Here is a 12,883-nt window from a genome sequence, read left to right on the forward strand (position 1 = left end):
CAGCTCCTCTCTGCCACAACATGGCACTAGACTGGACACCGTGAGGTGCAGAAAAGGCCCCTGTGTCCTGATCAGTGTATAGCTTCATTGACAAGACATGACGTACATTTAGAAATGAGCTCAGTCACCCTCCAATGCAGCATATGCTATTAAGTGTTCAAGTGAGAAGTACAAACATATATGAGTTGAGAAGATAACGAGATAAAGCACATACAGGTGTGGTATCTTGAGCTAAACCCTCCAAGGGAGGGATGGGTGGGACCTGAGCAGGGAAAAGGCTCTGTAGGCCCTGGAATGGCAAGATGAAGGCTCAGCGGTGGAAGGTGGCATGATGGTGATGGTGGGGTAACACTAGCTGTAGCCCAGCATGTATCATTTGCCAAGCACTGTTATAATTGGTTCATGTACATTAACTTATTCTTAAAACAACATTTTGAAGAGTTATTACTATTCCCATTTCACAGATGAGGACACTGAGGCACAGAGAGGTTAAGTAACTTGCTTGAGGTTGCACATGAATTCAGTGTCAGCTGGAATTCCACCAGATAGTCTTGAGTATGGACCCCTTTCATGCACCTAACCAGTGAGTTATGCTGCTGGATGAGGTGCCCAGGGGCCAGGAAGGACACAGTTCTGGCTGAAGGGGAGTTCTGGTGTGGGCAGTATCGAGAGAGGTAGTAGAATAAATAGATTGGATCACTAATGGAAAGTCTAATGTTTGGGCAGGAGACACAGTGGGAAACAATAGAGAGTTCAGTACTTCATCTGAGTGGGAACATGGTACACATTTCAGATAAATTACTTAGGCAGCCACAGACAGGAAGGATTGGGAGCTAGAGATGAGGGTGGGAAAGAACCAGACATGGAAACTATGAGAAGGTCCTTGATGTAATCCAGGTGTGGGAGGTACATGATTAGGCAAGGAGTGTGGATGGCAAAGAAGTGCCCGAGTGGCATGGTGATGAAGCTACAACCAGCACTGTGCCCAACTCCAGTGGTTCAGGGCCAGATGAATTTCCTGTCTTCCCTCCTTTGACCCTGGCAACAAGTCCGGAGGGAGGTGGTGTTACTCCCAGTTAAGAGTGAAGGGAATGGAGGCTTCAGGGGGTTATTTAATGTGGCGCAGGGATTTGAGCCTGTATCTGCCTTTCTTGCCTTCTTCACTTCAAGTAATATAATGTAGTCTAGTGATTAAGTAGGGCTGTTAATAAGGTATGAGACTGTTCACATAATAAATGATAGAGTCATGGGGAGAAAGTTGAAGAAATACTAAAGACCACAGAGAAGAATGGGGCAGGTGGAAGAGGCTTCCAGAAGGAAAGGGTCAGAGGGCTGGGGAGAGAGCCTGTGGCTCCTGGTGTCACTGCAGCTGTGGGGGAGGGGGCAGTCTGTGAGTCAGAATGACACTGCCTATGGGTTATTGGATGGGAAAGGAGAGCACATACCTGCGCTGGCCTGCGTTGACAGGGTGGGTGAAGGGATTAGTGCTGCTGGTGGGAAGACAGTAGGAATGCTGCCAGTGAGGGGCGGGGGAGGAAGCAAGGTCTGGGCTGATTCACTCTCTGTGTGCTTTCTGAACTAAGCCAGCCAGTGACAGGTGGAGAGATCAAGGTGAGGCTGCTGGGCTTCTGGAGGGGAGGGGAGGAGTGGGCGGGTTCCTGTAAACCAGATGCAGGTGCCCAGACAGGAGCCTTCTGGGGAACAAGCAAGTGAGGGGATGCTGTTATGTAGATGACAGAGAAGTAAGGAGCTGGAGGAATGACTTTTTTGTCAGCCATATTTAGTGGCAGCAGAGTGGATGAGTAAGCCTCTAGGACTCCGCCCCTTCCAAGGGAGCCTTTAACTCTCCCGACTTGGCCATTTGCTAGGGCCTTTGTGAGGGCTCAGAACTCTCTCCGCTGACTTCCAGCCTGGCTGCATGGTTGAGGATGGTCCTAGGTCTTGTATCTCTTCTTGTGAAGTCTCACTAGACACCCAGTATTAATAAGAGAAAGCCCCAGCGAGAGACCTGCTGTAAGAGCAGGGGTCAGCAGATTAGTGTACCCAACAGACAGCTCTTTTAGGGGGACCCCATCCGGTGGAGGAGAGAATTCATGATGCAGCTGTGCGATTGCTAGCTTGTGTATGACCCTGGGAATTGGTGAGGTGGGATGGGAGAAGGAGCAGGCCCATTAGGGACTGATTGCAGGGGTTCAGAAGTTATAGTGCCAGGGCTGGCGCTAGTGAGGTACTGTTGAAAGGAAGGGCATGTAGGATTTGGATATTTGGGGAAGAGAAGTATTCAACCAGCTGCTCTTGTGGGAAAACAGTATGAAGGGAGAGATGAGTGAGGTGAGCTCTGAGACAGTGCTGCCTGGGGCAGCTGTTCTGAATTAGGAGTTGGCATGGGACTGGAGCCTGTGATGTTTAAAGGCAAGAGAAAGAATTTTTGTGTGATAAGGTGGGCAACAGGAGTCATCGCTGGTGCTGCTTTAGGGAGGAGACACGTGCCTGAGAATGACGTCTGGGAAGATTAATTTGGACAAAAAGGGTAAGAGAGTTAGAAGACTGTAGTCTGGGAGACCTTTGCAAAATATTTGTGAAAAAGGAGAACAGTTTCCATTTTCTGGGGGTCTTAAAAGCATACCATCTTTCCCTCATATCTCTAATCATTTACTGCAGTAAACTTCCAAACTTCTTGCTGTAGCAGGTGAACACATTTAAAGAAATTTTGTTGAATAATGCTGGAAAATAAGATGTTACCTTGGGCCTTGGCTGGCATAGCTTAGTGGATTGAGCTTGGGCTGTGAACCAAAGGGTTGCAGGTTTGATGCCCAGTCAGGGCACATGCCTGGGTTGCAGGCCAGGTCCACAGTGGCGGCCACACCAAGAGGCAACCACACATTGATGTTTCTCTCTTTCTTCCTCCCTCCCTTCCCCTCTCTAAAAATACATAAATAAAGTCTTAAAAAAAAAAAGAGGTAACTCCAGTTTTTTTAAAAAAGATGCCATGTTGAATAAGTACAGGATTAAATATTTTTTCTAAGCTGCAATTGCTATCTTTTACCAATATTGGCTTATCTTCTATGTAACTTGACCATACAGCAAGATCGTTTGAGGCGGGCCTGAAAGTTAGCACTCAAACATTTTGTTTAGGCTACGGGATTCTCTTCATACCTCTGATAGGAAACTTAAGTTGTAATGTAAATTGGCTTGATGTCCATTATCTCTGTGGACTAGAAACTCTTTTAAGGCTGTGATAGTATCTTATTTATTGTGTAGCATCAGCACCACTCATTACCTTTATTTTTATTTTTAAATATATTTTATTGATTATGCTATTACAGCTGTCCCCATTCCCTCCATCAGTCCTTCCCCTTAGTTCATGTCCATGGGTCATGCATATAAGTTCTTCAGCTTCTCCATTTCCTATATTGCACTTAACCTCTCCCTGCCTATTCTGTACCTACCAATTTGTACTTCCTAATCCCTGTACCTTTCTCCCATTCTCCACCTTCTCCCTCCCAGCTGATAACCCTCCAAATGATTTCCATATCTATGATTCTGTTTCTTTTCTGCTTATTTGCTTAGATTTAATTGTTGATAGTTATGGATTTATTGCCATTTTAATGTTCATAGTTTTGATCTTCTTTTTCTTAAATAAGTCCTTTTAACATTTTATACAATAATAGTTTGGTGATAAGGAACTCCTTTAGCTTTACCTTGTCTAGGAAGCACTTTATCTGTCCTTCCATACTAAAATGACAACTTTGCTGGGTAGAGTAATCTAGGTTGTAGGTCCTTGCTTTTCATTACTTTGAATACTTTGAATGCCAGTCCTTTCTAGCCTGTAAAATTTCTTTTGAGATATCAGCTGACAGTCTTATGGGAACTAATTTATGGGTAACTATCTGCTTTTCTTTCCCTGCTTTTAGGATTCTCTCTATCTTTAACCTTTGGCATTTTAATTTTGGTGTGTCTTGGTGTGGTCCACTTTGGGTCCAACTTGTTTGGGATTCTCTGAGCTTCCTGAACTTGCATGCCTATTTTCTTCACCAAATTAGGGAAGTTTTCTTTCATTATTTTTTCAAATAGGTTTTCAATATTTTTGCTCTTTCTCTTCTTCTGGCACCCCCTATGATTCAAATGTTGGTACATTTGAAGATGTCCCAGAGGCTCCTTAGCCCGTCTTTGATTTTTAGATTCTTTTTTCCTCTTACTATTCTGATTAAGTGTTCTTTTCTTCCTTATGTTTCAAATCATTGATTTGATTCTCCATTTCATCTTTCCATTGTTGGTTCCCTGTAAATTTTTCTTTATTTCACTTAGTGTAAAGTTCATTTGTGTCTGGATCTTTTTTATGCTGTTAAAGTACCCAATGAGTTCCTTGCACATCCCAATAACCAGTGTTTTGAACTCTGCATTTGATAGATTGCTTATCTCCATTTTGTTTAGTTCTTTTTCTGGAGTTTTGTTGTGTGCTTTCATTTAGGTCATATTTCTTTGTCTCCTCATTTTGGCAGCCTCTCTGTGTTTATAACTATCTGTTACATAGAGCTGCTTTGATTACCTTAGTTAGTGTGGCCTTGTTAGAGAAGTGCACCCAAAAGTTGGATGGGGCAGTGTCTTAGGTAACCACCAGGGTGGGGCCACCTGTGTTGTAGTCGCAGCTATGGTTTTGCTGTTCTGTGACTATATGGCTCTGTGTGGCAGAAGAATTGGAAAGGGGACAGTGCTGCTGCCTGGCCTCTGGAGTATTGTCCAGGAGGAAGCTGTCCCCCAGCATTCTCCCTGATGCCAGATACTTCATTTTCTCCCCATATGTTACTGGTGCCCTTCCTGCTGCTGCCCTGGTGCTTGAGCCCAGAGGGAGTGAGTCTGCGTGAGTCCTAAGTCCATTGCAGGCCCTGTAAGATGAGACTCCTGAGAATCCCACAGTTTTTTCTGCCACCCCAACCCTCACTGGTTTTTACAGCCAGAAATTATAGGGACTATAATTTTAATTATAGGACCCTCACCTCTGGTCTGGGTGGTCTGGTATGGGGCTGGGATTTCTTGCTCCTGAGGTATCCCACCTGATCTTTATCTACCATACATGGGTGTGCAACTGCTCATTCCATGTCTCCATGCCTCTCCATGCATCTCTGCCCCTCCCACCCACCTGGATGAATGTGACTTCTTTAATCCCTCGATTGTCAGACTTCTATACAGCATAATTTTCTGGTGATTCTGGGTGGTAATTGTTCTGTAGTTTACTTGTAATTTTTGCTGTGGTTGTGCAAGGAGGTGAACTGTGTTTACCTATGCCTCCATCTTGACCAGAAGTCTCTCATTGCCTTTTAAATAGCAACTGTCAAATGCATGAGTGAATGGAGAAAGATTTACAAAAGTTAGTTTTTCCAGTCTTTGTTACTCTGATTTATATCTTAATTCAGGTTTATAAATGACTAACAATACTCTGGGTATTAAGGGACTTGTATGAGTCATTTAGGAAGTAAAGTGTTGTTGTAGCTGCAATTCTGTCTGACTTATAGGTCTATTCCCAATAGAGATATTTTCTTACATTATGAGTGCTGATATTTGTGTTTCAAAATAGGCTGCCTCTTGATCTTAACAGGACTGGCCAAGTGGTAGGTTCTTCAGCAGAGTCACTAGTTTAGAAATCAGGCTGCCTGGGTCCCAGCTTCTGCACATGCAGCTCAGACGGCACCCTCTGGCCTTTTGCCTGTGTGATATCACCTTATCCTTCAACTGCCACATAACTGTCACTTCCTCAGCATCACAGTCCTGACTGTCTCCTAAACTAACTCTGGTTTCCTAGTTTGTGTTCTTGTAGGACCCTTTTGAGCACTTACCACAAGTAATCTTTGAAGTGAGTGTTCTGTTACTGTTAACTCTGATGAGGCAATAACTTTCCCAAGGATAGTGACTTATTGGTTTCAGCACTGTGTTCTCATCACCAAACACAGTACCTAGCACTAACTATGTTTGAATTAACCCTTCAAAATTTTTTAAATATGTTATTCACACCCATAATTACAAATTCAAATGGTACAGAATATTTAAAATTAAAGTATATTTAGTCCTTCACAAGAGAAAAAAAGTATTAAGAGTTCCTTGTCTTTAACAGACTGAAGGAAATTGAACAAACTACAGTTGGCTGGAGTCAAATGAATTCACAGTGGGGTGGGCTTGCTTTCCTTATTTTCAGACCCAGTGAGGTCGCTTGCCTATTTCAGTTTCAGAATGGTTAGTGCCTTAGTGGTGGGATAGAATTTCCATGGATGGATCTGGGCTGAGAACAGATGGGGCCAAGTCCTTCAGCTAAATTCCCGTGATAATTATGGCTATTACTTGTAGATGTTACTGCTCTTGGTGGGTCCTTGAAAGTCTTTTTTCTAGGAATAGAGGATTACATCTAGCTATTGCTCAATAAAGTAGTAAGGCATATTGGAAATGCCAGAGATTTGAAGAATGTTTTAATAAATTTGGATGTTTAAAAAATAAATTAATGTTTACTTGAAGATTTGCAGCTGAAAACTCATTTCATGTGGAATGTTTGATCTTTGGTTGTTTTATGTGTCTCAGAGAATGTACTGAAGGAGTGAGATAGAGCAAAGAGGAACTTTTTGAATTTGAATGGAAATTTGTACAACCAGTTGTAAGTGTGGAAAGACAGGATTATATACACAAGGGAATGTTAATCCCCACAAATTAAAAAATTCTCAGGGAAAAATGAATATATATATATTTGTCCATTAATTCAATGGGGGGTTTATCTTGGTTCATCTTCCAGTTCTTTATCCTTCAAAAAATGTGAGAGAGACCACTCCATGCCCTGCTATAGGACCGGGTGTGTGTGTGTTTTGGAATAGAGGGGATGCTCACTTGGTGCCAAATAGTACTCAGGAAAAAATTCATATGATTATGTTGAAAAAATCAGTATATTAAAGCTTTGGGCTTTTATCTGTAAGCTGTAATTTAACATGTAACCAACATGCTCTGCATTAAGTGAGGTCTGTGGGGAAGGTGATTTTGTTCATGGACCATGGATTGTAGTGGATTCATATAGTCACCTGGAGTAGTAGTGTGGGTAGGTGTGTGGGGCAGGGGCACCAGCAGGATGGGCTCATCCTACCCTGAGTCTCAGCCTCTGAGGTGGCTCAGGGCTAGTCACAGAGATGGGGTTCTGGGTATTGCTGGTAAGTCAGCAGCTGTTTAGTGACAGCTGGTTACTTCAAGAGGCAGCTTGTGCCAGATGGAATCCCTGGGCTCCAAAATCTAATGGACTCAAATATTAAGGAGATTTAATGAGCCTGGATTCGAACTCCCAAAGATAGTAATTATCTATTTAGTATTAACCAGTGTATTGCTAGCTAAGTACCAGAGTAGAGCTCAATCCCACACAAGTATCACATACATGGCCCACTGCGTGGGTGATGAGATTGCAGAGGCTGATTTCACCGCCCCTGTGTCCCTAGGGAAGGTGTCTCAGGGACCATTTGTCCCCTTTTATCTTCCAGGGAGGAGCATAGATGAGACAGATAATAGAGCAGTATTGCCTTTGCAGCCCTGTCTCCCACCTTCTCTTCCTTACATGATACTGAAAGGACAATTCTAGTCCCTCCAACTCTGTTTCCTAGAGCCATGTCCTGTTCCTTCTGTCTTGTACAATGTGCTATGAATGATGCATGAGCAATTTAATGAGTACCTACAATGTGCCAGACATTTTACACACATGATCTCAAATACAACCCTGCAAAATGGACACTATAGGTCCCATTTTATATATTAATACTTGGGAAACTGAGACTCAAAGTCACAAAGCTAGTAATTGACAAAGTTGGCATTGGAGCAAAATTTAAGTTTCAAAGTCCATGCTTTTTAAAAAAGAGCACAAACAGTAATTATAATAGTATTTCCTAAGCCATTATGTATTTATCAGTAATAAACTTAGAAGGTAGTTTTTACCTCTTGAAGAACAATTGAGAAAGGGAAAACCAAAGATCAGAAAATTTAAGTAACTTGCCAAGATTATTTAGTAAGTAGCACATACAAACTTTGAACCATTTGATCTGGTTACAAAAGATTTTACCCATTGGGCAAAACCATCGACTGGGCTTTGTGGAAGTGGTGCTCTAGACAAAGTAAAAACAGGTAAGTAAGAGAAAGCGTGGGTAAGAGGAGCTGAAGGACGAAGTAGGTTATAGGTTACCTGGAATCAGACTTTCTATTTCTTTCCTTTCTAGGTGTCTACTTCCTCTGCATCAACCAGCAAGTCTTCCAGCATGAATCCCACTGAAGCCAAGGTATGAAGAGCCTTCCAGGTCAATGTGGGTGAATGCCTTTAAGCTGATTCATGTAAAGCAAAGTAGATGCAGACTAATAGCTGACAGATGAGTTAGTTGTATGTCCTAGGAAGCTGATGTTATAGAAGTAAACATTTTTTTCCTAATTTTTGGGAGTCATTGAAAACACGGCTTTCCTTTCAATATTTACCTCAAATGTCATCTATATACTTCTGCATTGTTTTAGGATATCTAGAAAAAATGTCACCCAAAGTTGTTGTTGTGGTTTTTTTTTTTGGTCCTAGATGTGAGAGAGGTTTTTATTTCTAAGATAATCTAAGTGTGTTTCTCTGAATGTAAACAAGAATACAAATTCTTAACTTGTGACTAAAATTATTTGATTATTATAGTCATTTAATATTAAATATAAGAATGAGAAATGAACTAAGTGAACATAAAAGTGCAACAGATACTGGTTATTTCAAGTGCTTTCCAAATTTTATTTCTGAAATTTAAGTTGTGTGGGGCACCATATTACTGATAAAAGTTTGCTGAGCTCTGTTTGGGATTTATTCTAATAATTATTTTTTTGGAATTTCAGAAGAAAAAAAAAAAGAATGTCCTGCAGAGTTGGCCAAAGCTGCCTCGAAGCCTCTCCCTTAGTTACCAAGTCTCCAGCTCTGTTCCTTGGGGGTATTCTTGGGTGGGGGTTTAAACAGGGAGTCTTTTCAAGAGGCTCTCAACTAATTCTTGTGAAGCAGTATTCTTTAATGCCTCTAAGAGCCACCCCAGTTCCATGATTATTACGTTGCTTTTATTTAAAATCCCTGTCATGCTTTTGCTTTCTCCATTTTACTTTGCTATCCCAGTGGAACCCTACACCAAAATTCAGTTCTGTACCATCATGTAGCCCTATTGAGGGATCCTGTGGCCTCATTTTGAACTGCTTTTAAAGGACATTGCAAATATCTCGAAAGACACACTCTGAATCTAAGCTCTTATAAATGTCATTTGAATTTTTTAATTTATTTTTAATCTAAAATTGTTATTTAATATTTTATATTTATATTGATTTCTTATTTTCAAAATATACATGTTCAGATTCATAGTTAGTATTAGCTGTCACTACTTATTTATACCAGCCCTAATCTTTGAAAATTAAAAATTTGCTAATCTCAGTCTTAAAATAATCTTAAAACTATCATAGAAGCATTCACCAAAAAACAGTTCTCGTTGACCTTAGAGTCTGTGAAAACTTAACAAAGTACAGAGAAAGGAGAGCCAGGAAGAAGGACGTCCTTTGTGTCATATTGGTTTGCGTTTGACCCATTGCCTGGTTCTAGTCTATCCTGCAACTCCCAGCTCGAGGACCGACGCCTATGTCCAGTGTGCCCTGTTTTCCAGAGCAGTGTCAGCCACCGCTTCAGCCATCGCTAAGCGCTAAACATGAGATTCCTGCCAGTTACGGACCTGGAAGAAGGGAGGGGGAGAGGAGAGTAGGAGAGGTAAGAGAGGGAGAGAAAAATGAGATGCAAGTGATGCAGTACCACCAGCAGCTGACTCGGGACCACTTGTGGCCCCACTTCTCCTTCCTCAGTGGATTTTAATCACACTGATCTCATTAATTGTCTTTGTGTGCCTCTGATGTTTGGTTCATAACATTTTTACTAACCTCCTCTTAGAGATTTTTGTGAACTTCATGAGTATATTTCCCCAAGTATTGTGAGCTTTTAGAGAAAAGATGTTTATTTAAGATAATACCTGCAGCAATTCCTTGTCACGTTCTGCACCTTTCAGATGAAAGTCAGTCTAGTTCTAAAGGGAGCGTGACATGTTTGGATTTCAGAGCTGTCTGTCTCTCTCTCTCTCTTACCCCTGGCACAGGAGAGTTGGTAGGCACACTGCAGTGAATGAGGTGGAAGTTCAGATTATTTCTAATCATATTATCAGGATGAGCTGCGTAAAAGGATTATGGGATGTGGACACTGGAACCAGATGGCCTCGCTCGGAATCTTAGTCCCCACCAGCTGTGATGTTGGAAAACTCCTCTTTGCTTTGGTTGCCTTATCTGTACAGTTTGGAGGGAATGAAAATAGTCACAAGACTGTGTGAAGAAACAAACGTATATATTGGACAGTGCCTGTCCTAGGAAGCTTAGAAAATCTTTACTTCTGCCGGTAACCAGTAGGAGCGGGCAGGTACTCTGGAGACAATGCCCTGACTGAGAACTCCATGGCTGTCCTCAGGGAGTTACTTAACTTCTGTGTGCCTCAATTTCTTATCCATGAAATGCAGATAATGATGATGATGGTGGTTGATACCTATCTCACAGGACTATTATGGGGATGGAGTTGGCACATGTGAAGTTTAGAATAGCCCTGGTCCGAACAGGTGATCAGTAAGCACTAGGTATCATTGTCATCACTATTTTGATCAGCACCCACCACCAGAAATAAATTTAGAAAATGTTTTAGTGACTACTGATGAAAATGTACCTTTTGTTATAAGCTGCTTGCATCTGTGAGTGTATATTCTTACTTGTATTTTAGAGTTCTTCCAGGCAAAATCTTGATGCCAAAATAGAAGCTATTAATAGACTGAAACCACTACAATACGAGCTTGATTATTTTCCTTGTCAATCATTTAAACAATTACATTTGTATAAACTCAGAAAAGCATAGTAACACATATGGAAACTCATTAACAAAGGTCCAGTTTGAAAGGATCCAAAATTTGAAATTTCTTTAAACTATTTCTCGGACCATAAACTGGTTTTCTTCCCAAAGCCACAAGTGTGTCAGCATAACATGGGCCCGTTTTGTGCAGAACATGTATCTTTATCACTGAAGCATAAGATGCAATAAATTAAGAGGATATTTGGCATTACCCTTTTCAGAAAATAGAATAAAAAATAAAAGTTTGTGCTAATATCACCAAACAGATAAAAGGGAAATGACAGGAAGCATTTGGCCTAATTTTTAATCTATTACTTTGAAAAGTTCATAAAATGTTTAACTATGTTTTATTCTTGTTTCCATATCTTGCCTATGCTGAGCATTCATGGGTGTATTTAAGGAATTTTCTGACATAGTTTACATTTGTTTGGGTAAAACTGTGGAATACTCCACTGAAAATCCTAAATCACAACCAGCCCTTCAGAAGTATTCCTAGAACTTTAGATTAGATCTGTAGATTTTTATTGTAAAATAAGAATGCACTCACTGTTTACAAAATTGTTGTAAGACCATGTTGCAGAAAATTACAGAAAAACTTTGACAGCATCTGTGGCTGCTCCTTTGAACGTAACCAACATATTGCTCAAGCCGCCTTTATAGGGAGGAGGATGGGGAAGGAGAGGGATTCGAAGTTAATTTTATTAATGGGAATCTTACAGATTTTCTACCACCCAAAAGAATAAATCCAAACTGAAATATTTGCTTAAGACTTTAAAATATAAGTGCCTATAACATCATGGAGTTATATCTGCCTGCACAGAATAAATGCATCACATGAGTAGAATGGGTCCTGAGAGAAACATTTTGGGCCTATTTATACCTGGTACTTGTTTGACTGCCAGATAAATAAAACCATACTTGGGGCTGTGCTCTTACATTAGGCCATTCCAGTCAGCAAAGAGGTGAAAGGACTGCATCCTCCTAATAGGAAAAGACACAAAAGACAGGTGATGTGGTTGATTGTACTGGTCACATTAGCTGCTCAGCACGTGCTAATTGCAGTTCACAGTCTTCTGTAACTCTCTGACCCGTCACAGACTTTCTGGGCGGCTTTATCACCATTGCCCACATTCTGGCACTAAAAATAAATCTCACTGCTGTCTGTGGCCTCTGTTCTGTCACCATCCCATCGCTTCACACTGTCAGCTGAAACGTATGATGACCACTTCACACATACAGGGATTGACCATGCTCGTGTGGCTTTGCAGGATGAGGGTTTTTATTTCATTTTGCTTATGTATTAGCTACAGTGTTCATAGAAATAAATCTTTACATGTCTTTGACAGACATAGGAAAAAGTAAGATGTAAATTGGTACCTAAATTATAAGAGCAGACTATTAATTAATATGCTTAAGTGTTTATCTAAATGGTTACAATTCCAAGCAAAGTATAATAATCCTAACTCATAACATTTACATTTATAAATATATCAAAATCATCTTTTTTTAGCTTCCTTAGTTGAAGAAAATCTATAATAAACTTTGTAAATGATGTCCATTTTTCCTCCTTCCTTTTTCTTTTTGAATTTAGGCTGTAAAAACAGAACCTGAGAAGTTACAATCAACTAAGGTAAGTGATTAAAGTCAACTATGAGTTATTTGGATTCTTTGCCATAATAATGATTAACCAACTTCCTCCTTTGGTGGTACTGAATGGTTAAAAGGATTTTAGTCAGCTAATTTATTTTTTGCATGATATTATAGAGCATATGTAAAGTAATTATAACATTAAATTTATATAGGTAAAATTAATGCATGCTATTTTATAAATAAAAATTTATATTTCAGAAAGAATTTTCAAATCTATATTTTTATATTGTTTAAAAATAAGCAATAGGAACAAAGATGGAGAGCAAAGGGTAGTGAGTATCCAATTACTTT

At 40.4% G+C, this 12,883-nt stretch overlaps 1 protein-coding gene across 13 annotated transcripts in view; it reads left to right on the forward strand.

Annotated features, from left to right (window-relative positions):
- Nucleotides 1-12,883, forward strand: part of CAST (calpastatin) — a 127,399-nt gene that overhangs the window by 62,192 nt on the left and 52,324 nt on the right. For 11 of the 13 annotated variants that reach the window (XM_036020572.1, XM_036020570.1, XM_036020571.1 and 8 more), the window contains 2 exons: nucleotides 8,229-8,288; nucleotides 12,534-12,572. In XM_036020572.1, the coding sequence (XP_035876465.1) occupies nucleotides 8,229-8,288; nucleotides 12,534-12,572 (99 nt within the window). Of the gene's footprint in view, nucleotides 1-8,228; nucleotides 8,289-11,883; nucleotides 11,950-12,533; nucleotides 12,573-12,883 lie in introns of those variants that run through there. The other 2 variants (XM_036020579.1, XM_036020578.1) reach the window with 2 other exon arrangements.

The sequence above is a fragment of the Phyllostomus discolor genome, chromosome 3 (genome assembly GCF_004126475.2).
Source record: "Phyllostomus discolor isolate MPI-MPIP mPhyDis1 chromosome 3, mPhyDis1.pri.v3, whole genome shotgun sequence".
Lineage (NCBI taxonomy): Eukaryota > Metazoa > Chordata > Mammalia > Chiroptera > Phyllostomidae > Phyllostomus > Phyllostomus discolor.